Here is a 25,588-nt window from a genome sequence, read left to right on the forward strand (position 1 = left end):
AGATTTCCAAAGACTCGTAAAAGCACCCCCTCCCCCTATATTCCTTAATAAGCAAAACACAACCACTGTCCCACCCGTCACCCTGCTCATTGGAGGAGAGACAGCGACCAATGTCTGAAAAAGACGGATGGATGCTTCTCTTTTGGACTCGAGCGCTGGAATTTGTATACAAATATTGGGGTACAGAGTCTCCGGCGTGCATCTCCCTGCCACACCAGGTCTGAAAAAACGTCAACAGAGGGCGCAGTAGCTTATTAGCAGTATCAAGTGACACGGCCTAACTATCCATTGCTAAATGCTAATAATTAATATTCAATAATACTATTTTTTTTAAACTAAACTAAACAAAAAAATGTTAGTTGAGACCATAGAGCAACTTCCTTGCTCTTTGTTGAAACAAAAAAAAGCAAATGTTCGGATAACTAAACAATTTCTATTTTGTTCCTTTTTTGGAGTGTTTACAAAGTATCCCAGAAAAACACCCAATGTGTTTTTTGCTCTACCTGACTTGCTGCCAGTTTTCATGAAACACTCCTCCACTTATTTTTGTTGAGAATAACTTTTACCTTAAATTATTACCGTGAATTGGTCAGCACTTAGGGATGTTGGGTTGTCTATTGGTGTGATGGTTACAATCGTCACAACTAGGTTAATATTTTTTGTTATAAATATATGCAAATAAATTGCTATTTTTCTTATACTTTGTATGGCCAAACTGTAAATAATTATATAAAACGGCAGTTTATTATACTATTTCTAATAACGATCAACTAAGTTGTGTTTGAAGCGTTGCTGCTGTTGCATGTTGTTGAAAATCAGAAGTACCTATAACTAGTTAATTTGCAGCGACAACCATGAGTCAATCAATGAGCAGAATATACTGTTTGGAAATGTTGGAACCACACTGCACTTTTCAAAGCCATTATTCATCCCAAAGGAGATTTAGTTGTAACAGCAAGTTATTTCTGAATAAGCTTATTAAAAATGAAAATCTAAACAATGTTGTTTTGCTTTCTTACAGACAGAATTTTATTATCCAAATATGTTTCATGAAATCAATATTAACATAATTTTAAAATCTTTTCACATCCATTTTGTTTCATTATTTTGTTATATCAAAACTGGCAAAGAATAAAACACAAACAGAATAAAGATATTGACAAACTAGGGAGACCACAAACTTGTCTTAGTTCAACCCTTAATCATTCTAAATTAACCCGTTTAGTTTCCCAATCAAAGTTTAGATGGTGATCCCCTTACCACTTGGGTGTGATCCTTGATACAATGCAGTTAACAATCATTATGGCTTCTGACTGGCACTACAGAACAAAGATATTGTCAAAATAGGGAGGCCACCAACATAGGGCTAGATAGCTTAGTCGATAGTGTGCCAGTACAGTCGCCCAGAGGACGACGGTTCAAATCCCTCTAGTAAATTTCTCTTTGTTCAACCCCAAAAAATTAATAATTTTACTAAATCAGTTTCCCTTGTGGTTGATTTTGTTGGTGTTTAAAGTTAAGATCACTCACATAGAAAAAGTATACTTTCTTCAACAAAAAATCCTTTGTAACCCCACCCTCTCAAAAAAAAAAAAAAAATAAAGAAAACGTTCTTTGTGATTGCTTTCAGACTACCTGTATGACACCGATACACAGTCTGATAATACTTAATGTTATAAGCCATTTGCAAGTTATATTTGAATAACGCCTGGTGCAATTACTTGCGTGTTCACTGGTATATGCTACAGTTGAATTTGTCAGACTAAACATTGCTACATCATTATCCTTTAAAGCACCCAAACAAATGCAATGACAAAATGCTTTGGGGATTTGTAAACAAAGGCCCCAGGAATTTGTAAACAAGGGCTCGGGTGTGAAGCATTTTAACAACTGATAGTCAGACAACTGAAGTTTTTTTCCTGTTTGTTTAAGCTGATACTAAAATAGACGATACAAAAATGAAAATATTTGAATACAAATAGTTATTAACTACTTAGTGTGAATTTGTGGGGGTGTTCCACCGGTTACGAAAGCTTACAGCTAACAATGCGACATAGCAATAGTCTGACAAATTCAAATTGAGCATCACATGAGACAAAGTAAGGCATCATTCAAATCTAACTTTAGGCCGTGTCCAAATTAACAGCTTTGGGTGTGGCATCAGCGGCATTGCTGAAAACAATGTCGCTTTAGCAACAGCCACAGCCATAGCCATTGAGCTGGACAAAGCCTTCCCTGAAACCAAATGGTTTATTCTTAGGTCCAATTTCATAGAGCTACTTAAATATTTGAACTTGATTTTGAGAACTCAGAATTAGAATTAAAAGGTCCCAAAATCAAGCATCTGAAAGCACACAACTTCGTGTGACAAGGGTGTTATTCTTCCATTATTATCTCACAACTTCAACAACCAATTGAGTTCAAATTTTCACAGGTTTGTTAGTTTGTGCATATATAATGTTGAGATACACCAAGTGAGAATACAGATCTTCGAAAATTACCAAAGGTGTCCTTTGTCTTTAAGCAGGAAATATTGCTTAATAATGTTCTGCTAAGCAGACTGATCTTTGACACGAACCAAAGGTGGCCAGTGTCTTTAAGCAGGAAATATTGTTAACAATGTTCTGCTAAGCAGAAATGATAGTATACCAGTCATAAATGGAACATGCGAAATGGTATTTTGGCTGGTAACCTTATCCTAGTAAGGATAATTACTTTGTGCTTAGTAACTTTTTGTGCTTGAGCAGCTGGACTATAAATCTGAAATCAAGTCCATTCATCATGTGTTTTGTGACTGGAGTTACGGCCTTGTGACCGATGCTGAGTGTCCTGCTGTCTTTCATTCGGTCTCTCATTAGACCATCTATCATGGCGACCATCAGAGTATCGTTCTCGTTGACCTCTTTGGGGTTGTGACCCTTGACCTTGTCTATCTCGCTGTCTCCAGTCTTGATTATGAGAAGAATTACCCCATTGTTGATTACGACCCTGTTGACCCCATCCACCGTCCCTCTCACGATGGTGACCTCCATGATGACCTCCATGTTGACCTCTATGATCGTATTGTGGCCTCTTTGAAGGACCGTAACCTCTGTCTTGGTTATTTCTATGATCCTGGTAACTATGGTAACAAAAGAGAATAATTATAAATACACTCAAGGATAATTCAAAAGGTCAAGTTAATCCTTAAAATCCTTAATGCTTTAAATTGTTAACAAATTTGTTAAAAAACTCAATTCTTATAAAAACTGCACAAAATTGCATTTAGACTTTGATCATCAGTGGTCTGAATACACAACATTGGGAAAGTTACTTCATCCAAAGAAAATAATAATGCAACCTGCGCTTGATTCATTGTAAGACAAGTTGCCAAAATCACCACCAGAAATTTATTTTGTGACATATTTGCTTAGCAATTAAGAAGGATACATGGTTAAGATCATGTGAATTGCTGTAACACCACTAATATCTCTTTTGAGCAGTTGTTAACCACTGGTTCTTTTCAGAGCCAACACTACTCAAAAGAGATATTCACATGGTGGTGTTACCCACAAACCTCTCTTAGTTAACAACAAACCTGTCATTCCAGCTTCTCTTTTGTTGTCTGATGAAGTAATTTTCCATGATGGGTGGGGGGTCCATTCCTTTGGTTTTATAGGGTTTGAAGAATGGATCGTCGTCACTGTACCTAGATGAAAACATCTCCTGATATTTTTGGACTATATCTGAACTTGTTGGGTTTTCAGCAGATACTTTTTCTGTGCTAACATCTGTAGGTGTTTTGTCCCCTGCAGAATCCATGGTGGGAAGCGTTACTTTGATCTGATATCTAAAACATAAGACTCCAGCGTTATGACCTGAAAAAAGGACAAGGAAATGTTATTTCCATTTTAATTTAGGTAATACCAGCTTTGAATAAATATATCACCAATTTCGTCAAAAAACAAGACAGAGTCACTCAAACAAACCACTATTTGTTGTTGTTTTCCGAATATAAAAGGTGACAACAAAAATGTATGGTTCACATTCACACACCAGAGCATGTGTGCCGACACCTTCAATCTGAAACCTCAAATCCTATTGTAGCTCTTTTGTTTGTACTTTTTGGCAACATAACAGCTCCCATTGGTTTTGAGAACCTTCACTCAACCAGGAAGTTCACCTATTGTCCTCTTTTGTAAAATATAATAATTTTTATGTCCCTGGTGGTCAGAATTAACCCACTCACAGCTTGTTTAACTATTTTAATGATAGTTTTAAATAAAAATATAAAAATAATTACAGTATGCCATGTTTGGTTTGATTCCTCTCGTCTAATCTTACTAGTACTGCTCTTTTCCCCATTTAAACTTTGACTAGAGAATGTAAAATAGTTTTACAAGTATTATTATGTTGACCCCCCCCAAAAAAAAAAACAAAAAAAAACATTGGTTTTATTTAACGTCTGTGATTATGAATTGCACAAATCAAGAAATTGTGATTCATCTAGTTGATAATTTCTATTCATTATTGGGAAATCAGTGACTAGCTTTGATAGGATTCGAACCCACAGAATATCAATCACCCTTTAATTTAATTCCTTGTTTTGTTGTTAGTGATAAATTATTTCATGAGTTGGTTAAATAAATTAAACTGCTACAGTACAAACTATAACTGTAGTCAGACCCAGTATGTGCCAATAACTCGGTCTTACAACCTAATTAACCATTCAAGTAAAAATTCAGAAAGAGGAGTACAGTGCAGACTTTTCAGCCATGGCAGAAAATTGTATTTTTTTGATGATGTTTTTTAATTTCACTCAACAAAAAGGAAATGCAAGCATTATGAATGTATATTGAGTAGGTTCGGGAAAGCTTTAGGTGTACAGTACACAGTAAACTTCAGTTCTGGCTGGCTAACGGTCGTGAAACTTTCACCCATCAACATTGATTTGAAAAACGTATAGCATTAAACATAAGGAGGCCCTATTGTGAGACCCCTATAATATAAATTGGAAAAGTTTCCGTATGGCGCCACCACTTTTTCATTCGATATGAAATAATATAGTATCTAATTTACCTCAATGAGATATCCCTTTTTGTAAAAATGAGTGAAACGGTGGTGGCGCCATACGGAAAGTTATCCTATAAATGATCAGGCTCACAGTCACAGGGGAGCCTTGTAGTTTCTTGAAGTATCGTGCGGTACAAACTTACGCACAGTGTATACGGGTGGGTTTTTATACAGCGGCGGTCCTTTTTCGGAGTGAATAATTCGACTGCCTTTAGCAAGGCTATCACACAGAGTATACACATTGGCTGGTCATCAGAGATGATCAGAGGTTGGTTGAGAGAGTTGGCAATGGCGAATGGCAGTGTGAGTGTGTAATCACTGACGACGACGTCCATTAAACTTACCTTTTCTGTTTCGTTTTGACTTCGGCATTTCTGAATCCTATTCTATAATGCGTAATTCAGGAGAATTCTTTCACAAGATTACACAATAGAAATATGCCTGAATTTTCTTTCATTAAAAGTTGAAAATAGCTTACCTTTGCAGTTTGCTTTGTTGTTTTGCCTGTAGTTTTTAATTTTACACCAAGTTTTGTGTAAAGACATGAGTAGTTTGGTACCCATACCAAGGTGAACCAAAACTACCACACTTTACGTTTGGAGTTTAGACCTTAAATTTTAGTAACGGCTGTTGCATGAAAATAGTAGGGTTTGATTTGCAAAAGAGGGTTTGGTAACAATTAATAAATTCAAAAACACATTGAAATATGCTATTAAGACAAAATAAGTCACATTGGTCTTTTATTTTGTATTGAATGATACGAACACAAAGAACAAAATATAAATAGTTTATAGTTTTGCAACAGTCGTCGTATCTTAACAAGCCTAACTAGGAAGCTCTGTCGCCGTGATTTATTGCACATTAAAATAGCTGTTTGTGCGATAGAATTTCCTAGTGTAGTAACTGTGTGTTTTGGTTCCAGGGAGGGTATGTGGGCAACCAAGGAAGTGATGGTGCAATAGTTTGCAATAAATAGTAAGACAAAATTAGAAGTTAGCAGTTTACATCGTCCAAGTATGGTGCTGAGATCGGGATGATAAACTAGAATGTTCTGAACTACGTTGAATAACATCCATGGTCAATCGTCAGCCTACTAATAAAAACTGTCTCCACTACCAATACCATACACAAATAAGATAAGTCGGGGTCGGAAGTACCAGCTCCAGAGAGAGAGAGAGGAGGGGCGTAGCGTAGCAGGTTGTGAGAAGTTGTTTACTTCCTTCTACTTCACAGTCCTAATTGAGTTGAGGGTAAGAGTAAAGATGATAAGTAAGATGATGTAAAGATGATGTAAGAGTAAAGATCTTTGGTAAGACGGTTGTGTATAGTCTGTTTTAAAAATGATGAGATGGTCGTAAATTATTATTATGAATGGCTTCAATCATTTTGGATAACTTTCCTTATTTATGGCGCCACCACATTTTCACTCATTTTTACAAAAAGGGATAGGATAACTTTCCGTATGGCGCCACCACTTTTTCACTCATTTTTACAAAAAGGGATATCTCATTGAGGTAAATTAGAATTTGATATTTTTTCATATCGAATGAAAAAGTGGTGGCGCCATACGGAAACTTTTCCAAGGGATATCTCATTGAGGTAAATTAGATACTATATTATTTAATATCAAATGAAAAGTGGTGGGTGCCATAGGGAAACTTTTCCGTAAAGATATCTGTATCCTGCCACCACTTATCACTCATTTTTACCAATTTAATTGAGTAAATTAGATACTTATTTATTTCATAACGAATAAAAAAGTGATGCTATAGGAATTGGGATATTTTATATACATATAAATTTTCCCCCAAGACAGCAGCATTTATATGTTATTAATTGTGCTTTCATTCAGGAATTGAGACATCATGAAGACTGAACTCAAGTCACGTTTAGACAACCCTCTTCTGACGTCATCAAGACAGAGCGGTATAGGTAGCCTCACCTCGGGCCCTAGGCTCTCTTCTTCATTAGTTAATCCTCTCCTACAGTCAATGAGCAGTAAATCTACTGAGATTGGATCAAGGTATGCCCCTTCCAAGGATAAGAATGCGACGGGGTCTTACTCCAGCTTCAAGCCAGTCTCGCTCAATCTGAAGCAAGAATCTCTCAGCCTTCAGAGTAATCGCCTCCTTCTTGGATCCAAGTTGACACCTCTCACATCCTCTTTGCTCAGCACGTCTAAAACCAGCAGTCTCCAAGGAGGCTCTTACAAAACGACCCTCTCCACAAAGTCTCCTCTCATCAACCAGTCGACAAGTCTAGGCTCTAGCTCCTTAAAGAAACCTACAGTTACTAATACATTGATAAAGCCTTCCCAGCAAAGACAAGTGAAACCAGCTGGGTTTCAGCAACCCTCTCACCTCCCTAAGAAGGCTGTTGCAGAGAACAGACAGGTTCTTATTGATGAGACGGTGGGGAACTTTGAAATTCCTGATTATGATTTTCACTTTGATGTCAAAGAGAGAGATGATCAGTTTTGGGGACAGGATGACGAGACTTCATTTGAAACTGTAAATCCTGAATTGTTGTCGTTGATGATTTCATCAGAAGATATCAACTCAAAGAAGGTAAATCTTCGGAGAAAACTTCAAGTATCAATTTTTTTCTTCACTTGTTTAAATTTGATAAGTAGGACTGATCATGCTGAAAACTCTATAATGTTTTCTTTTCTTTTTATGTTGATCAGCCAAACTTTTGTTTATTTTTATTTAATAACCAATGTTGCCAATACAAATCTAAACATTCACAATTTGATTTTTACCCCCACCAAAGTTATAAATATAATTTGTCAAGAAGCTCTGCTCCATGATGTATTTCTTGTACACTAGTTTGATGCTGTATGTCAACCTCTTACATCAGCCATTGATTCATATTATGGTATGACAGCCAGGCTATGATCCTTGTAGCCAGGCTATAATTCATGTAGTGTGATAGCCAGGCTATGAAGTCCAGGGTGACAGACTAGCCAGGCCCTGTGCTTGATGATTCACCATGGATGCATGCATTACAACACACTTGATTACAATGTATGGTGTAATAATCATCTTATCTTGTTCAAACCAACATGGCCCTATTTCGTTCAAACCAGCATGGCCCTATTTCGTTTAAGCAGAAAATACTTCTTGACAACTTTCTTTGTTAATCATTAAATGAGTGGGGCACCAGTTGCATTTATGTAAACTTAGAGCAAAATTTTTCTGTGCTGAGCAAATTTAAATGCGCACAGACTTTATGAAATTGGACCCTGCTCAGCTGAAAGACTTAGGCTCCTTCAAATACTTTAAAACATTTGGTACAGAGCTATAAACAGCCAGACACAACCTAAGCCATAGCCAGACACAACCTAAGCCATAGCCAGACACAACCTAAGCCACAGCCAAAGCGGAATCTAGATTTGCTAAGCAGACGAAAGACAAACTACCAGCCAAAATACCAAGGGATATATATTGTAACTCTGGCTCCCAAAAAGTGTCTCCTGAAAGTGTATAATACAAAATTTGCTAAGCAACATTTTCTTCAAGTTAGTGAACTGTGTCTCTGATGTCATAAAAAGTTCATACAAACCACCCCTTCCAAATCTAATATTAATACAAGGCTAGATCTTTCTACATAATTTCGCCATCGTTTTTTTCATTTCACATTTTCAAACTATTTTAAAAAATGTATTGGAATGTTATTTCATTCAAATGTATAGGCCTAGGCCTAAAGCATTTTGTTCTGCATGTAGGCCCAACTCTTTTTTAGATTGAAATGGACAAACGTTAGGCTATTTGAACATTTTCCACTTTTATTCTAATGATTCAATGAAGTAAATAAGTTGTTTCTTCCTTTCCTTCTCACGATTAGAGATCTTTTATAAACATGATCAGCTCAGCATTGATTCACAGTCCCCATCTTGAGTCAAGAAAGGATGCAACAAGAACAGCTCTGATTAAAGAAGCCAACCCAGTCATCCTGTCAGATCCTGAATTCATCCTCAAGGTTGGTTCAAAGGGTTTACTCAGACTTCAAGAGAATATCTTCATTAGAAGAACTATTTATCTTTACTGTAGAAGAACTAAAAACTATGAGGGATAACATTAGTTATTTACTCTTATTGCCAAGGACTTTTAGAAAAGAGAACTTAAAGGGCCACGTTGCCTCGGATCTGTCGAGTTGGTCTATGAAAAGTGTTTGAAACCGTTTGTTATAAAATGCATATGGTTGGAAATATGGTTTAAAAGTAGAATATAATGATCTGCAAAAATATGCCTCGAAAATGCATGGTTTTCCTTTTATTTTGCAAACTAACACGGTCGGCCATTTTGTGGAGTAAAACATTTTACTTATTCATTTTATAACAAACGGTTTCAAATACTTTTCATAGACCAATTCACCCGATCCAAGGCAACGCACACTTTTAATCACTGTACTAGGCAAGGACACTGGAGAAAACATAAAAGGAAGTGTCAGTTTTAGATGTGGTGGAAAACATGCAGTCAGGTGGTAGGGACTGAAAACCCAATCCACATAATTCCCCCTGCAGGATTTGCACAGGGGTCCTAGAGGTGGAAGCCAACCTGCATTTATGTGAGCATAGCCACAAACTATGGAGCACCTCCTGAAATGCCCCCTACTGGAACAAGAATGCAAAACTGAGGACCCTGCAGAGTACAATGATATTGCTAGGAGCTGTGTTCAGTTCTGGCTGAAACACAATATCTAGTGTGTATGGACACGATAAGAAAAAGCCAACCCGACCATCCTAAAATTGCATCTCTTTCCATTAGGAAAGAGAGAGAGAAACCAAATCATATTTGTTCATTTCTTCATCCTAAAGTTAACCCTTATTCCCTCCATACTTCTCCTTGCAGGTTGCTTTGTATACTCGACGTGAATTAAACATCCGAACTGCTGCCAACTTTCTGCTGGCCCTGGCTGCCAATCATCGTGAATGTCGACCTTACATGAAGAAATACTTCCAGAAGTCCATCGTTCTCCCGTCTGACTGGGCATCTGTAGCTGACTTATATCTTGTAAGCTTGAATTTACCAAATTTTTTACCACATGGGATGCTTTCAGTGGCAAAATTCTTGCATCAGTCAGTCAGTTGAGCGAGAGGTTGTTTTTATCCAATGCCTTCTCGGGAAACTCTGGATGTGCATAACAATTACTACAGTTTGTGATATTGCTAACAAATTATTTTTAATTTGTTTTCTCCGCAGACATTCCACGACAAAAACCTGAGCTATAAGTCGCTGCCTTCTGCTCTTCGTAAAGTGATGGTTGCAAAGTTTCCTGACTTTGACACTTATCAGTTGGGTAAGAGAAAAGAATCCAAGAAAGCTTGGTCCCAGTTTGATTCATCTGTGTCAAACCAAATTCAAATTATGATCTATGTTTGTAAAGAGGGAGGCCGGTTACCAGGAGAAAATGGGGATGCCGTTTATCAGGGAGGAACGGGGAAGGAATGTTTTTTTATTTTTTTTTTTCACTTTAAAAAGCCTATTTTGAGTGCTTTAGGGTTTAAAGAACCTTTTAAAAAAAAACCATTTTGATTAAGAATATAGGGAAACAACTCTAAACAACTTTAAATATCTCTTGTATATAATCTTGATTACCTCCCATCCACTCACACCATACAAACCTTGCTGATCAGTTGTGGTTATGAAACAAAGTAAAAACAGTGCACCTCTAAAGGTTACTCAGCATTCTCCTGAAGTTGATCAGAGCGTGCTGATTGAAACGTTGAGTTATTAAGCACCGGTTCTTTTCAGATCCAACACTACTCCAAAGAGATTTTCACATAGTGTTACCGCAAACCTCTCTAGTTATATTTCCAACATGCAAAGTTTAAAATCCTAAATCTCATCTCACAGGCAAATACAACAAGACAAAAAAGAAGGCATCTAAGAAGAAATACATCAAAAAGAAGAAACCACCACAGGAGAATGATGAGGAGGCAGACGGAGACGGGGATGGTGAGGAAGGAGGGAGTGAGGATGAGGCGGGTGGAGCTAAGAAGGAAGAAGCTGAAGATGACATCCATGCTGATAGCGATGATGATGTTGATCTATGTGATCATTACACTCTTAAGCAGCTCATTAGGAAGCTACACATCATGGAACCAGTAGAGAGTGTTATGGGCCTCGTTGGCAAAAAGTTAGAATCACTTCATATTTTCTTCATTTTCTTCTTCAATAAGTCAGATTTAGGTTTACCTTAAGGAAACTATCTTAGATAATTATAATGATTTGTAAATAATTTGAGATTTACATTCCAACACCCTGTACACAAAAGTAATCAAAAGCGCATGACAAATCTGAAAATTTACTGTCTTTCTCCGCTGAAAAACACTGGGGCTTGATAGTTTGAAACATACACCATGCAATGCCTCAATGTCTGTTTTTTGTTTGTGTTTTTTGGGGGAAGTGTTTTGACCCTCTTTCTTTGGTAATAATCAGGTACCCAGAAGATCTGGAGTCTTTCTACAAGACACGCCTCCCAGGTACTTGGGACCCAGACCGTGCTGGCAAGAGAATGAGACTTCCAACACCAGAGACCTGGGAAACACAGATATCGCAAACAGGAAACAAAGCCGCTACTTGGGAGCAACTTATAGGTCAGACAAGTTTATTTAAACTCTTAAGAATTCCTTTTGTTCGTTTTGTTTCATTCAACATCCATTTTTTTCTGTGATTTGATTTTGTTGTGTTTGGTTTATTGAAATTATTATTATTATTTATTCGGCCAAGATTTCAACTAACAGTACAAGATACAATATTACCGTACTAAAGAAATATAACAGTATAAGAAACAATGAGTGTAAACTTATGACGCCTAGAACAAAATCAAAATAAACTCAAAATAATAAAAATAAAACAAAATAAAATCATAGAGGCATTGGACACCTTTGGTAATTGTCAAAGACCAGTCTTCTCACTTGGTGTATCCCAACATGCATAAAATAACAAACCTGTGAAAGTTTGGGCTCAACTGGACATCGCAGTTGCAAGAGAATAATGAAAGAAGAACACCCTTGTTGCATTACTTTGTGTGCTTTGGATGCATAATAAAAGGCTTCAGCCAAGGTCTGTTATTATTTGAGTGAGAAATTACTTCGTTCTCAAAAACTATGTTACCTCAGAGGAGCAGTTTCTCACAATGTTTTGTACTATCAACAGCTCTCCATTGCTCGTTACCAAGTAATTTTTTAATGCTAACAATTATTTGAGTAATTACCAATAGTGTCCAGTTCCTTAAAGTACCATTATTAGCAAAGTTCTTTTTCAGGAGTGTATTTCTATATAACTGATATGGCGCTTTACAAATGTCCATTATTATTCTTCTTATTGTTGGGATCTTTCTGAACTTATACAATACAGATCATAAGAAGCTTCCGTTTATGGCCATGCTGAGAAACTTGCGTAACATGACGGTGGCCGGTGTCGGGCCCAAGTACCAGGCATGGATTATCCGTAAACTTACCGATGAGCAAACGGTGATTAACAGCAAGCAGTTTCCATTACGCTTCTTCTCAGCGTACGACGTACTGGACACTATGGAACTAAATCTGAAACAATCTGAAGGAAGTAAGTGTTGATTACTTGAGTGTCTGGGATCACTGTTTGAAACTGTTTTCGAAGTATCTTTCTAATAATGTGCATTGGTTGAGATAGTTGGCTGAATTCATGGGTATCAATTCATTGCTCGTCGTGGTGGAGTGGTCTGGAAAATCAAGTTCTAATGGCTGAGTTATCAGAGTGTGGGTTAAAATCCTTGTCAAGTAAACACGCATGTGTTCTTGGGCAAAACACTTGACTCTTGCTTCTCATCACCCAGGACATCATAGTGCATGTGAGGGTACAGATTTGTTGTGAATAATTATCAACCTCAATTGAGCTGCTAGTGCTGCATGAACAGGCTGTGTTAATAGTGTGAGGCGCTTTTTACACAATGTTGAAAAGTGCCTTATAAATGCCTACTTTTGTTTTCATCATTTGTCTAATAAACTGCTGAATTTATATCCATTGACATGAAACAGCTGACAAAACCAAATTATCATGAATGATGTTTTCTTTGTTTGTGCAAAGTTGAAACTCCGGCAGAGCCAAGTGTGGATGTTGGTAGAGGGCGTGGCCGTGGTGGCCAGCAAGGGCGTGGTCGAGGTCGTGCTCGAGGAAGGGGTGGACGCCAAAGTGCAGGACAAGGAAAGCGAAAAGTAGGAAAGCCAAAGTAAGTACGGCAAATGTTTTTTGCCTCTTTAAGGTATGTTGCTTTGGTATGCATCATTGATATAAGGTTAATCGATTACTAACATGAAACTCAGTTGAGAATTTACGAACTATGTCCGATAACTCATATACCACAGTTTGATTAAGCAGTCCTATTGGTTAAAAGGAGGTCACATGACTGTTTAAGTCAGGTTTAAAACGGCTGATCAAGACATCTGTAGCTGTGAATAGGTGTTCATAGCCAAAGGCGTAATGCGTCCTGAAAAACAAAGGCTGCCTAATATGAAACTTAGTGTCCCTTCTCACTTAATTTGAGCCACACAAGCTCCAAACTAATGAGACACTGTCATTATTTTAATAAAATAACCTCAGCCGATTTTCTACTTCCACCCAGGTAGTAGTTAAATAGCAGTACAGTTCTTTTTTAGAACAATCTACTCTGTGGTAGTAGAATATATAGCAAGACAGTTTGCTAAAGAACAAACTCTACCTGGCAAGTAGATGAACACATGGTGTTACCGCCAACCAAATACTAACAGATTGAAATGGATTCCTTTTTTAGGGAAATCAAATATACACAAGAGTTGCTGTCTCGGTATCGTAAGGCCTTGGATACAGCAGTAAAGATCTCCACACGTCACAATGTCAAGCCAATCCGTGGGAAGACTTATATCTACTGTGATGTTGGACCCAAGATGGACACCTTTGGCTGGACTGGCTCCTCTTACTGGGAAAAGGTTTGTAAATTCTGCCTTCTTTTCAAAGTGTGTCCAATATTGACCACCTACAAATCTTGATTGAGCCAAATTGCCAGTATGTTTGGCGGATGTGGCTATGGCTGCAACTGTTGCTATGGGGACTATAAGTTTCACTGCCTGTTTACGTGACGATCAAGCCACAGTCACTGATTCTGACATGGCCTTTACTCTGCATTGAGCGGTTTAGGAAACACTTGCTCATTATGTCTTTACAGAAATTTTGACAATGCATTTTATGGCAATAAAAATGCACTGGCAATGCGTTATAGCAACGCGTAAACATAACAGTACATGTACATACCAAGCAATACACAATTCCATGTATCCATTGTGCTTACTTCATTATCCGTAAAAATTGTGTACATTGCTTGCCGATTTTCTTCATTTTATAGGATTTTGGATTATGCATTATGCACAGCGCATTACAGACACTTTGATTTCCGGCCTTTTGTCACAAATAAAGTGAGATTTTCTTCAGTTCCTGTGTGTAACGAGAATATTTGATTTTGTTTTGTTTTTTACAGTTGAGAGAAATGGCCATTCTTCTAGGATTGATGTGTAAGCATTCCTGCGAAGATTGTCTGCTGACTGCTTATGGGGTCAATAACCAGAGGGTCATTGAACTGGAGAAGGGTACCATCTTAGATAATATCAAGAGTGTTGTGGCATATGCTCAGGTAAATCAAACAAGAGTTGGTGTTTCTATGCTACTTTCAGAATTTTGTAATTATAAATAATAAAAACAATAAAGGAACTTATCAAGGGCAGTATTGTCGCAAAACAGCCTCTAAGCTCTGTGTACAAAAATAAAGCTAGATTAAAAAGAAAAATACTGAATCTTGATAATGGACAACAGTAAGTATCGCTCTACCCAGCTTGCAAAGGTATTGTTTCTATTGCTTAAAACCTGCATAATTTGTGAACACTTTGAACAGTTTAAAGTATTGTTTTAGATTGAAAATTGGAGAAATAACTTCCACGTGAGTAAATTTTGAGATTCATGCATTTTATAAAAATTTCAGGCTGTAGATGGGGATGACGTCAACTACTATACTGCTCCACCGAGCAAACTGAGCATGACATCTCTCTATGATGCTCTTCGTGATCGCATCCACATCGATAACTTAATCATCCTAGGACAAGATTACACCGAGGAAGGGACAGGATGGGAAGAACTGGAAAATTTTGTTGTCAAGTACAGACAGGTTGTCAATCCAAACCTTCTGTTTGTTCGCTTGGATTTTGATAAATACCATTATAGAAGGTAAGAATGTTAGTCGTCACGTAGGACTTATACACTGATGTTATTATGCCAGAACCGTAACGAATCCCATCCCAATATTATGCCTTTAAGTTATTCCAGCTGGACTCGGAAAACACCGAGCATAACTTATGAATATTAGAATCTGTTTATTTCTCTTTGTAAAATCGCAAGGAATTTTATAAAGATGATTTATCCAAACCGACTATGATCGCCAGAACAACTGGAGACTGAATGGTCTAATGCACATTGCACAGTGTTCAAGTTCTGTTATTCACAGAGTGTGGGTTGGAATACCGACCTGGCTGGTCACAATGCTTGTGTTCTTTAAAGATACCTTACCATAATTGCTTTGTCCATCAGATGGGACGTTAAGCCATAAATCCTGTGTACAGGGATTCTTGTACTCAGAACACGTAGCGGGATTAACCCTGGTGTTTCTGGTTCACATAGAAAGCACCCTTGTTCACAGGTTTCCTCAGCATTGTAAGCTACATACAGTGACTAGGTTAAATTTTGAGGCATCTCTTAATTCATTACCAGAAATGTATAAGTAAGTAAAGTCTGTGGGTGACACTATGTACAAATCTCTTTTGTGAGTAGTGGTTGTAGCTCTGAGAAGAGCTGTTTCTGCTTCATGTTTGGATCAGTCTGACCATCTTCTGGAGAATGCTGGACTTAGAAATTAATAATAATATACTCCATTTCCTTCTTACAGCGAGAAGAAAAGCACTCATCCTAACGACATCTTAATGATGGGTTACAGTGATAACATCTTAAGATTCATTGCCGAAAGAGGTGACAGTGGGCAGTTGAATCATGTTGAGAATATTGATAAGGCGTATGGTCTCAGAGAGCTTCAGGTAGGACCTTAGTAATATTTATAATAATAAAACAGCACTTAAAACCGCACAGCGACTTGAAAGTCTGTCAATCCAAACCATTTAACATAGCAACTGTCTAAATGTAAGCGGTACATTAATACTTGGCAAGTCATTGTACCAGAAATTATTCAAATCTAACTTGCAAATGGTTTATTCATTTCAAAGCAAATGTTTAATTTGCTTCAGGATAATAATAATAATAATGACATGTGACTTTATAAACTGTCTCAGAATTCCTAACTTCTTTGTGAAGTCTTCATACTTGAAGTTTAAGGTAGAGTACTTAAATGATAGGTTAATGGTAATATGATCAAATCCTGTCCTGATTAATCTTAATTTCATATTTAAAAAAATGTTATTTGGATTGGATTATCTTTTTTAGGTTGCAGCGGTGGGATGCACAAAACAATCTTCAGGAGCTCCTGAGAAGCCCTTACCCCTTGCTGCACCACTACATAGGTCAGACTCATTTAAAAAAATGTTGTTCATTTGTATTTTATTCATTAACTTTGTCGCTATTATCAATCTATAATCTTATTTACTTAATCCATAATTAACTTAATTAAAGGCACTGGACAACTGAGTTTGGTAATTACTCAAAATTTGTATTTGCATAAAAGCTTACTTGGAAACAAGAAACAGAGCTGTTGATAATACAAAACATTGTGAGAAAAGACTTCCTCTGAAGTAGCATAGTTTTTGAGAAAGATATAATTTCTCACTAAAGTATTTTAATCTGCCACAGACTTCAGGCATGAAGCCTATCTCAGCCATCTAAAAGCAAACATAATTTGTGTAACAACGGTGTTTTTTTCTTTCATTATTGTCTTGCAACTTCGATGACCAGTTGAGTCCAGATTTGTTATTGCTCATTTTGGGATACACCAAGTGAGAATACTTGGCAATTACCTAATGTGTAAAGTGCCTTGAATACAGAAAACCTGAACAAGGGTGGTTTGAAGAAACTCTTTTAGCCCTTATTTCTGGCCCTAAATCGTCTTCACTATAATTATATATCTTTTTGACCTTTGATCTTTGACCTTTCTTCCAGATGGAGAACAGCCAGGGTTTTCATCTCATCCACCTTCCGTGACATGCACGGAGAGCGTGACCTCTTGACCCGATATGTGTTCCCGGAGCTGCGTGCTAGAGCTAAGAAACTATTTCTCAACATCTATGAGGTTGATCTAAGATGGGGTGTAACTGAAGAAGAGACGAGACAAAACAGGTGTGCATTCTAAGACAGTATCTGTAGATCTTAATGTAAGATGATGTAGAAGATGTCTCTTGTGTAATTCCGTACTCAGCTAAATCGTGAAAAAATTCAAATCATCTTTAACTTCCCTTCAAAAAATGTGATATTTTAGCAATTTAAAGGGAACGTGTACATTTGGTAATCACTCTTAAAATTAATGGCAAGACGGACTTTCATCTGTTAATGTCATTGTTGTCCATGTCTGAGTTGCTGTCGTTGTTGTCAAAATATTTTTATATCCAAGTATTTTGGTTTGAAAACAACTAAAAAATGGTCTTATTGTTGTACATTTTAACATTTATATTTTAAACTTTTCTTAAGGATGTAAAAATAAAACTCAACTCAGCCTCCTTAAGGCTGTGAAGCTTTTATTTGTGAAATAAACCAATTAATTAATAATAATCAATAAAAATTAATTTGTGGACTCCCCAGATCCATTGAGATTTGTCTGACTGAAGTCTCTCGCTGTGACTACTTCATTGGAATGTTGGGTGACCGCTACGGTTACTGCCCGAGCACCTACACAGCACCAGATACTGAGGAGTTTGATTGGCTTAAAGAATACCCCAGAGGGCGCTCTATTACCGAGCTAGAGATGCAACACGCAGCGTTGTGTGATCCTTTGAGCTGTGTAGGCAAAGCGTTTTTCTACATGCGTGATGACACATTTATGAAGTAAGTTACATTTGATCTTATTCCAAAAATTTGTATGGTGAATTCATTTAAAAAAATTGTTTAATGTTTTTAAAATTGTATACCACTGTACTTTCCCCGAGTTCTGTGAAGAAGAAATACAAATCCGCAGGTAAATCATTAAATAAATCTTTGTTGACTTTTTTTTACAGAGACCTACCTCAATCTTGCATGAATGCATTCCAAGTAGAGACGGACTCTGCTAAAGAAAAGATGCAGAACCTCAAACAGCTGATTAAAGGCAGTGGACTAGAAGTCTTTGACGGGTAAGTTCCCTTAAAGGCAGTGGTCTAAAAGTCTTTGATGGGTAAGTTCCCTTAAAGGCAGTGGACTAGAAGTCTTTGATTGGTAAGTTCCCTTAAAGGCAGTGGTCTAGAAGTCTTTGATGGGTAAGTTCTTTTAACCCGTTGGTGCACAGATTAATTTTAAAAAAAAGCAAAACAAGAATATGTTCAACCGTGTTTTTCTCAAAATTTGTCAGTAGCACCCATTGTTGAACATCACACCGAACGAAAGCCAAACGCTCTACCAACAGAATGAGAGCGGTATATTTAGGGGTTGTAGTTTTTAAGTAATGACTGTTTATAAAGTCTATTTTGTGGTTACTATCGAAGGCCTTGTGCACCAAAGTAAGGCAGTGGACACTATATGGTAATTACTAAAAAAGAATTGCTAGCATAAAAACCTTACTTGGTAACAAGCAATGGAGAGCTGTTGGTAGTACAAAACATTGTGAGAAACGGCTCCCTTTGAAGTAACATAGTTTTCAATTTGTTGAATGGGTCTTGTAAAAAAAGAAAGTTTTAAATATGTTCATAAATTTAAAATTCTAATTTCTTCTTCAGATATCCTTGTCGCTTTGGTGGCGTAGTTGACGGTAAAGCAGTCACAACAAACTTGGAGGAGTTGGGTTTGAGAGTCGTCAACAATCTGTGGAATTCTTTCGTCAGGGATTATCCTGAAGAGGTTTGTTAGAAAAGGATTCAAAAGCTGAAATCAGTAAAGTGCTTAAAGGCACTGGACACTTTTGGTATTTACTCAAAATAATTGTAAGCATAAAACCTTACTTGGTAACGAGTAATGGAGAGACGTTGATAGTATAAAACATTGTGAGAAACGGCTCCCTCTGAGGTAACTAGAAGTCTTTGATGGGTAAGTTCCCTTAAAGGCAGTTATTGAGAAAGACTTCAGGCCTAAAGTTTTTAGAAGGCATCTGTTTTGCAACAAGGGTGTTTTACCTTTCAATATTTTCTGCACACAATGTCAAGCATTCTTCCTTGTAAATACATTTGTATTACTTTGTATAGTATGTTAAATGATAATATGAATTAGAGGTGTTAAATTTGCATCGGGGTTAAAGAATATTAGTTTTGGATTTACTTTTATTCGAAGTGCCTCTAACTACATGTATCTGACAATCTCGGTGGTCTACATGTAGTGTGTAAGACACTTCTCTAGAATGGTAAAGGTCTTCGGTTTGAATCCAACCCAAGTAATATGCCTGTGATTTTTCACTGATCTCGGGAGTATGCAGTGCTAACACACATCGGTGTGGGGGTAAATTTGAAACCGATTAATTAATAATGACCTCTGATATACATGTATCTTTGAATTCGCAGGAAGCATTCCTTGATGAGTTGACACACGAGGGAGCCCTTCATGAGGCGTTTGTGGATGCTCATGTGGCTGGTTTTAGCGGTCGTAAGACGCAGCTGAAGCAATGTCTTGAGATGATTGATTCATGCCGAAAAGGTCTCGTTGTCATCAGCGGAAAGAGTGGATGTGGAAAGACCGCCCTCATGGTTAGTTAAAAACCCAATCCCGCAATAAGCTACACCCACTTCTTACAAACTGGTCTCCCTAAATACCAGGGCCCAATTTCATAAAGCTGCTTAACGGTCGATTTTGTGGTTACTGTGTGATTTCCATTTAATAGCGGCTGCTTACCGTAAACACACAAAAAGGCATGCTTATCGTTCAGTGCTTACTGTATGAAAATGAATGATGTAACAATGCAAATCCACAGTGAAACAACGCGTAAGCTATCTGCTTAGTATTCTTGCTTACTTATAATGAATAATTCTATGTTCAAACCCAAAACTGTTTTTAATTATTTCTAACTCTTTGGGGATTAACCTTTAAATTCTTTTCTCTTGGATTATTTCAGTCGTGTCTCGCTACTCGCTACAAGAACAGGATTGATGAGAGAGATGGCAATCACGTCTTGGTTCATCTCGTAGGAGCAGCGGTTGGATCTGGCAATGTCTTAGCAATGTTACGTCGCTTGTGTCTGGAACTCAAGAAGCGTTTTGCTCTCTCTCTATCTATACCTGAAGACTTCAAGTAAGTTATGTCTTGGAAGAAGATAATTTTTTCCTAATGACTTCTCAAGAAATAGTTTGCATCGTTTTCATGTAAATGGAACCATGTAAAGAATAGGAGCCATCAAAGAGCTTCCTTTGCTTGGAATGTCATTTCATTAACTAGGAGAACTGCTTGATTGTCACACTGTTGTGTATCACTTATTTATATATGTTGGGACCGATCGACACCATCTTGTCTTTCCAGCAAACTGATGACCAAGTTCCCAGAGTTCTTGAAGGGAGCTGCAGTGCATTGTGGGAGCTCTCCTCTGGTGATATTCCTGGATGGCTTGGATCAGATGGAAGAGGCTTATCAAGCTAAGAACATGGAATGGTTACCAAAAGAACTCCCTAAGGTACAGAGAGCTTGTTAATCATATTAATTCAATAGATGTTTAATTTGCATCGGGATAGAGAATATTGATTTTTTGTAAATTGCAAAGGTCGTGGGTTCGAATCCCATCTTAGTAACATGCCTGTGATTTTTATCTCAGAACTCAGGTAAGTACTGAGTATACAGTGCTAACACACATGAGTGTAAATGGGTAAAACCAAAATAAATAATATGAATGAAAACTTTTATTATTCTTTTTGGGGTTACCAATTGAGCCCAACGTAATTTGATGCATATGTTGGGAAATACCAAGTGAGGTAACTGGTCTTTGACAATAACCAAACGTGTACAGTGCCTTTAAAACAGCACCCTTTAAGCTTAGATACCTTTTTGTTTTATTTTCCAGGATGTGATGTTTGTCGTCAGTACGGTTGAAGAGGGTCAATCCCATAAGGCATTGCTTCGTCGTAGTCCATCCTGTCTGAGCCTACGACCTCTTGACCTCTTGGATAAGGCCACAGTGGTAAGGAGAATGTTGGCTGTGCATCGGAAAACACTGGATGAGTCTGCATTTAACAACCAGGTAATCCTAATAATAATAAGGGAATACAAGAGTGCTGACTCGGTCCTGAACTTTTGTTTAAAACAAGCAGGGTTGTGGCCGTGTGATAAAGGATGTAGCCGAAGGCGAGAGCCTTTATCGCAGGGCCATGACCCTGCAACTAACAGTTGCACATTGATTACCTGTAAATAACTCTGATGACAAAATGCAATTTTCATTGTTGGTACAAGATGGTCTGACTTTTAAAAGTTGTTGTTTTAACTAGATGAAGCTACTTGTCTCCAAGAGGGAAGCTAATCTTCCTTTGTTTCTCAGCCTAGCCTGTGAAGAACTGCGTGTCTTTGGCGTCTTTGAGCAAGTATGTACTTTTAATAAGAAGTATAAGAATAATTATAATGGACATTTATGTTGCCCCAATATACCTCATTTTGACGCTCATAGCTTATGAACATTAATACTCATATGATGTTGCTGAGCTGTTCATTTAACTGCTTAACCCTTTCGTCTTTAACCGGCCCTAACTGGTCCTGCTTGTTACTTGGAGCGCTACGGCAGCCCAGGGCTGTATGCTACCCAGGGAGCCGAGAAGAATAAAAGGATTGCACATGGCCCAATGACCAGGGCACTAGTTAAGCGCATTGATACATTATTGTAAAATGTGCTATATAAGAACTTGTCATAAGAGCTAGTCAAAATGAGTAATGAGAACGTGTGTAAATCCGCAACTTTTTATAAAGAAGTAACTTGATGTACATTGTATTGTAATTTTTAAATTGTAATCTTTGCAGCAATTAAGCCCCTGTGCTATAAATACATTGTTTTAATAAACCAGAAATAATAGAAATAATAGTAGTTATTATTATGATCATCATTATTATTTTGCCCTGTTTATTGTTTCAGGTATCGGAGAGACTAAAGAGGATGTCTCAGACCATTAGTGCCTTGTTGCAGGAGGTCATGCAAAGATTAGAAGTAGACCACGGCAAAGATCTTCTCTCTACTGCGCTCACTCTACTTGTCTGCGCCAGAGAGGGTGAGAATTGTTATTTGAAAGAGAAAAAAAAGAAAACAACTAAGGTTTCTTCTCTTTTTCTTTAGTCATTTGATGATGTTAATGATAGTTGTAATACATTTATAGTGTGTTTTTACTGTCATAAATGACAGTCTTGGTAGCCATTTTGGTTTTTACCCATATTCACCCATGTGTGTCAGCACTTTATACTCACAGTACTTACCCGAATCATGTCAACAAAATCACAGGAATATTACTCGGGTGGGATTTGAACCTACAGCCTTTGCATCTAGAGCAGTGTCTTACCAACTAGACACTCCTAGACACTCCTGGCTTTCAAGGTTCAAGGTTTCATTTATTTCCACAGTTGAATTATCATGCCAGATGGAGATTTTAAAGAATTATTTATGAGACCAAGGAACCATAACGCAACCACACGTTGATAATTCCAGAGCTTGATCTCGATTCACTAGAATCGCTTGATGTGGGAAAATTTAGTTTCTTTATTTGACCTCTATTTTTCATTTGTGAATGTCTTAAAGGATTGCTTGAGGAGGAGCTTCACAGTCTCCTAAGTCTACACACCCTCCTTGGAGGAGGCAAGTATCGTCTTGAAGATGTGAAGAATATTCGTCTGACGGCAGATGGAATGCTTCCTCAGGCTGTTTTTGCTCAATTAATGAGGAGTCTTAAAGGATTCTTGAGTCCAGCTGGACAGAGGTGAGATTAAAGTCTGGTCGCTTGACAGACTCTTTGGATTCCATTAGAAGATATTTAATTTAGAAAATAAAAGCGTGGGGAGTCGGTCTTCACTGCAAGGTAATGGTGGCTGGCCCCTGTAACAGTTTGTTTTCTTTACGCTTTAAAACATATATCTTATGGTCAAGCCAGCCCCTTCCCTTCAACCCCCACCTTATGTCTCCTTATTCATTGTTTACCCATTGCTGTTTTCTGTATGCTTTCTTACTCCACTCATGTATTTCCACTTCACTGCTTATTTTACACTTATGTTACCTGTTCATGTTTGTTGTGTTGTCATTAAGCCTTTGAGATAGAAAGACTCTGCTAGGGTCAAAATGTCTGGCCACTAACTATTTTTGGCATTGAAAAATATACATAAGAATCCAAGGTTGCTCAAAATGTTTAAATGTGCACAACAATTGCACTTTTAATCAGGACACTAGACCTTCTTATAGTTGGCTAATTTTCTACTTCTTTTAGTGTTTGTTTTGAAACAAATTGCTTGTCTTTTCTAAATATCTTGTCTTGTAATATTTGCTTGTTGCCATAGACCTTTTCCCAAACTCGGTATGTGCACATTAGGCATGGAATGAGGTGCATGCTTGTCTAGCTAGCGAACAAGTTTGATCGCTAGCTACAATCCCAGCCATATCTCGTTGCCCCCCCCCCCCCTCTTTAAATGTTGGTTCCAATTGGCGGTCTTCTTCTGCGTTACAGTCAACATTGAGCAAAGGGATGTGGGAGAGAATGATTATTGTCAGTGGGAAGTGGACAGGGAATAGTTTCATGTAACGTTAGGAATGGGTGGCCCAAGCATTTTGGCCGGGATTGTACATTTTGTAAACCACCATGCACCTCATTCAACAGTTAGCGCTTGCGCCAATGGGTATTTGCGAAAAGGTCTATTGGTTCTCGTCCAGCAGCATTATTTTTGAAACATTTGCAAAACGTAACAGTCTTAGGGGGGAAACATTTATAAGATTTGTCATGTTATTTTGGTCTGCAGCAGTGTGAATCATCTTAGCCTGGCTCATGGGGAGATCAACCAAGCTGTGAGACAGCGTTATATGAGAGGAGCTGGGGCAGACACAGAGGCCAGGCTACATGCTCTACTAGCTGGTAAGGACTGCTGCTAGTCTAAAGTGTTCGCTAACTCTACCTCCAATGCTGGCATACCTTTGTGTGTAATGTTACCAAAAATCACAAATTTCATCGCACAAAAGCATTTCATGACAGAAACTTTTGACTCTGAGAAGACCCTTAGTCTTTGAAGAACCTTATGTTTAATTATTGAACTTTTCTTGCATAAAACATCAAAGAAAAAGTAGTTAGGTGAGGTTTACTGGCAATTTTTGTTTTCCAATCTAGGTTATTTCATCAAAGAAGCCGACCCACTTCTGAATGGTTCCTGGTTTGGTCAGAAGCCAAGAGCTTTCAGTGAGTTACCCTATCATCTATCCCGGACAGCGGCCTACGCTGAACTCCAAACGGTGTTGTGCAGTCTGCCGTTTATCCACGCTAAGTGTATGCTTGGATTGGCGTCCCAGCTATTAGATGACTTTATCGGGGGAGTGACATCGATTGGAGGAATAGCCAATAGGGCTGCTGTTAGAGACAGAGAAAAGTTCTTGGCTAAGCCACAAGTACAGGTGTGTGATTTTATCATCAGATTGTTATCAATATTATCAATATTATTATGATCAATATTATGGCGTGTCCTGTCCTAGTGGCTAAGAGCACCAGACTCAAGCTCTGGTGTTTCCAATCAGCAGAGTGTGGGTTCGAATACCAGTCATGACAGCAAGACACTTAACCATGATTCACATAAAAAAAAACAGTGCGCTTATCGAAAAGAGAAGGGGTTCACCCCGGTGTTCCTGGTTTGATTGGCAGTATATTGCGCCACAGCACCTTGTAAACCATTACATGGTGCTATGTTAAAGGAGTAGTTTCATAATGCAAACGTAGTCCCACATACCTTGCAGGAAAATACTGAGTGTGCGCTTAGAAAAAAAAACGTTTTAAGCGCCTAATAAATGTTTTGTATAATTATTATTACTTATATTTACAGGAGTTCCGCTCGTTTGTTTCTCGTAACCTTCACATCATTTCCAACCTACCCGCCCTCACATGGCAACAAGCAGCCAATGAGCCATCAGAATCCGCTGTCTGTCAATCAATGAAGAAGGCAGTTGAAAGTGGGGGCGTGGCCTCAAGGCGGAGTCTTGTAGTCTGGAAGAATAAGAGGGAGGGGCAAGAGGATTGTGCTATGACCATCACTGGATTTACTCAGGTTGGTTGGACTTGACATCCTTAGAGAAAGAGGTCAAATGTCATTGAGTTGCTTATAAGCACAGCAGAATTATGCTTACCAGACTAAGATGACCAATCAAAACACCATTTCTTATGTACCATTTGTGGCTGGTTTCTTGCGCATTTGGCTTAGCAGAAAAATGTTAA

General features: G+C 37.9%; 2 protein-coding genes across 3 annotated transcripts in view; one reads left to right on the forward strand and one right to left on the reverse strand.

Moving 5' to 3' along the window:
- Window positions 1-2,566: 2,566 nt before the first annotated feature.
- On the reverse strand, window positions 2,567-6,140 carry LOC117287798. Of its 2 annotated transcripts, none has more exons than XM_033768318.1 (3): window positions 6,058-6,140; window positions 3,578-3,857; window positions 2,567-3,121 (listed from the first exon to the last, which is right to left on the reverse strand). In XM_033768318.1, exons 1-3 carry the CDS (start codon window positions 6,122-6,124, stop codon window positions 2,767-2,769), a joined length of 702 nt encoding a protein of 233 aa, XP_033624209.1. In that variant the 5' UTR covers window positions 6,125-6,140; the 3' UTR covers window positions 2,567-2,766. The 2 variants fall into 2 exon arrangements, with proteins under 2 accessions (XP_033624209.1, XP_033624208.1); XM_033768317.1 differs by lacking the exon at window positions 6,058-6,140 and adding an exon at window positions 5,531-5,611.
- A 75-nt stretch (window positions 6,141-6,215) lies between these two features.
- Window positions 6,216-25,588, forward strand: part of LOC117287797 (telomerase protein component 1-like) — a 35,593-nt gene continuing 16,220 nt past the window's right edge. The window contains exons 1-28 of the mRNA XM_033768316.1: window positions 6,216-6,302; window positions 6,905-7,619; window positions 8,899-9,033; window positions 9,906-10,067; window positions 10,257-10,353; window positions 10,911-11,193; window positions 11,496-11,653; window positions 12,417-12,623; window positions 13,125-13,266; window positions 13,828-14,002; window positions 14,548-14,700; window positions 15,046-15,287; window positions 16,003-16,147; window positions 16,551-16,627; window positions 17,220-17,396; window positions 17,856-18,098; window positions 18,269-18,382; window positions 18,962-19,082; window positions 19,736-19,918; window positions 20,284-20,459; window positions 20,685-20,835; window positions 21,220-21,396; window positions 21,641-21,733; window positions 22,276-22,408; window positions 22,930-23,107; window positions 24,135-24,247; window positions 24,497-24,777; window positions 25,200-25,421. Of these exons, the coding sequence (XP_033624207.1) occupies window positions 6,918-7,619; window positions 8,899-9,033; window positions 9,906-10,067; window positions 10,257-10,353; window positions 10,911-11,193; window positions 11,496-11,653; window positions 12,417-12,623; window positions 13,125-13,266; window positions 13,828-14,002; window positions 14,548-14,700; window positions 15,046-15,287; window positions 16,003-16,147; window positions 16,551-16,627; window positions 17,220-17,396; window positions 17,856-18,098; window positions 18,269-18,382; window positions 18,962-19,082; window positions 19,736-19,918; window positions 20,284-20,459; window positions 20,685-20,835; window positions 21,220-21,396; window positions 21,641-21,733; window positions 22,276-22,408; window positions 22,930-23,107; window positions 24,135-24,247; window positions 24,497-24,777; window positions 25,200-25,421 (5,040 nt within the window). The 5' untranslated portion in view covers window positions 6,216-6,302; window positions 6,905-6,917. The remainder of the gene's footprint in view (window positions 6,303-6,904; window positions 7,620-8,898; window positions 9,034-9,905; window positions 10,068-10,256; window positions 10,354-10,910; window positions 11,194-11,495; window positions 11,654-12,416; window positions 12,624-13,124; window positions 13,267-13,827; window positions 14,003-14,547; window positions 14,701-15,045; window positions 15,288-16,002; window positions 16,148-16,550; window positions 16,628-17,219; window positions 17,397-17,855; window positions 18,099-18,268; window positions 18,383-18,961; window positions 19,083-19,735; window positions 19,919-20,283; window positions 20,460-20,684; window positions 20,836-21,219; window positions 21,397-21,640; window positions 21,734-22,275; window positions 22,409-22,929; window positions 23,108-24,134; window positions 24,248-24,496; window positions 24,778-25,199; window positions 25,422-25,588) is intronic.

This window comes from Asterias rubens, chromosome 3 (assembly GCF_902459465.1).
Source record: "Asterias rubens chromosome 3, eAstRub1.3, whole genome shotgun sequence".
NCBI lineage: Eukaryota > Metazoa > Echinodermata > Asteroidea > Forcipulatida > Asteriidae > Asterias > Asterias rubens.

Coding starts and splice junctions, on each gene's coding strand:
- LOC117287798 (XM_033768318.1), bottom strand. CDS start 6,124: ATGTTATTCAACGTAGTTCAGAACATTCTAGTTTATCATCCCGATCTC. Junction 3,858..6,057: donor CAGCACCATACTTGGACGAT/GTAAACTGCTAA, acceptor TCCTTTTTTCAG/GTCATAACGCTGGAGTCTTA. Junction 3,122..3,577: donor AAGAGAAGCTGGAATGACAG/GTTTGTTGTTAA, acceptor TTGTTACCATAG/TTACCAGGATCATAGAAATA.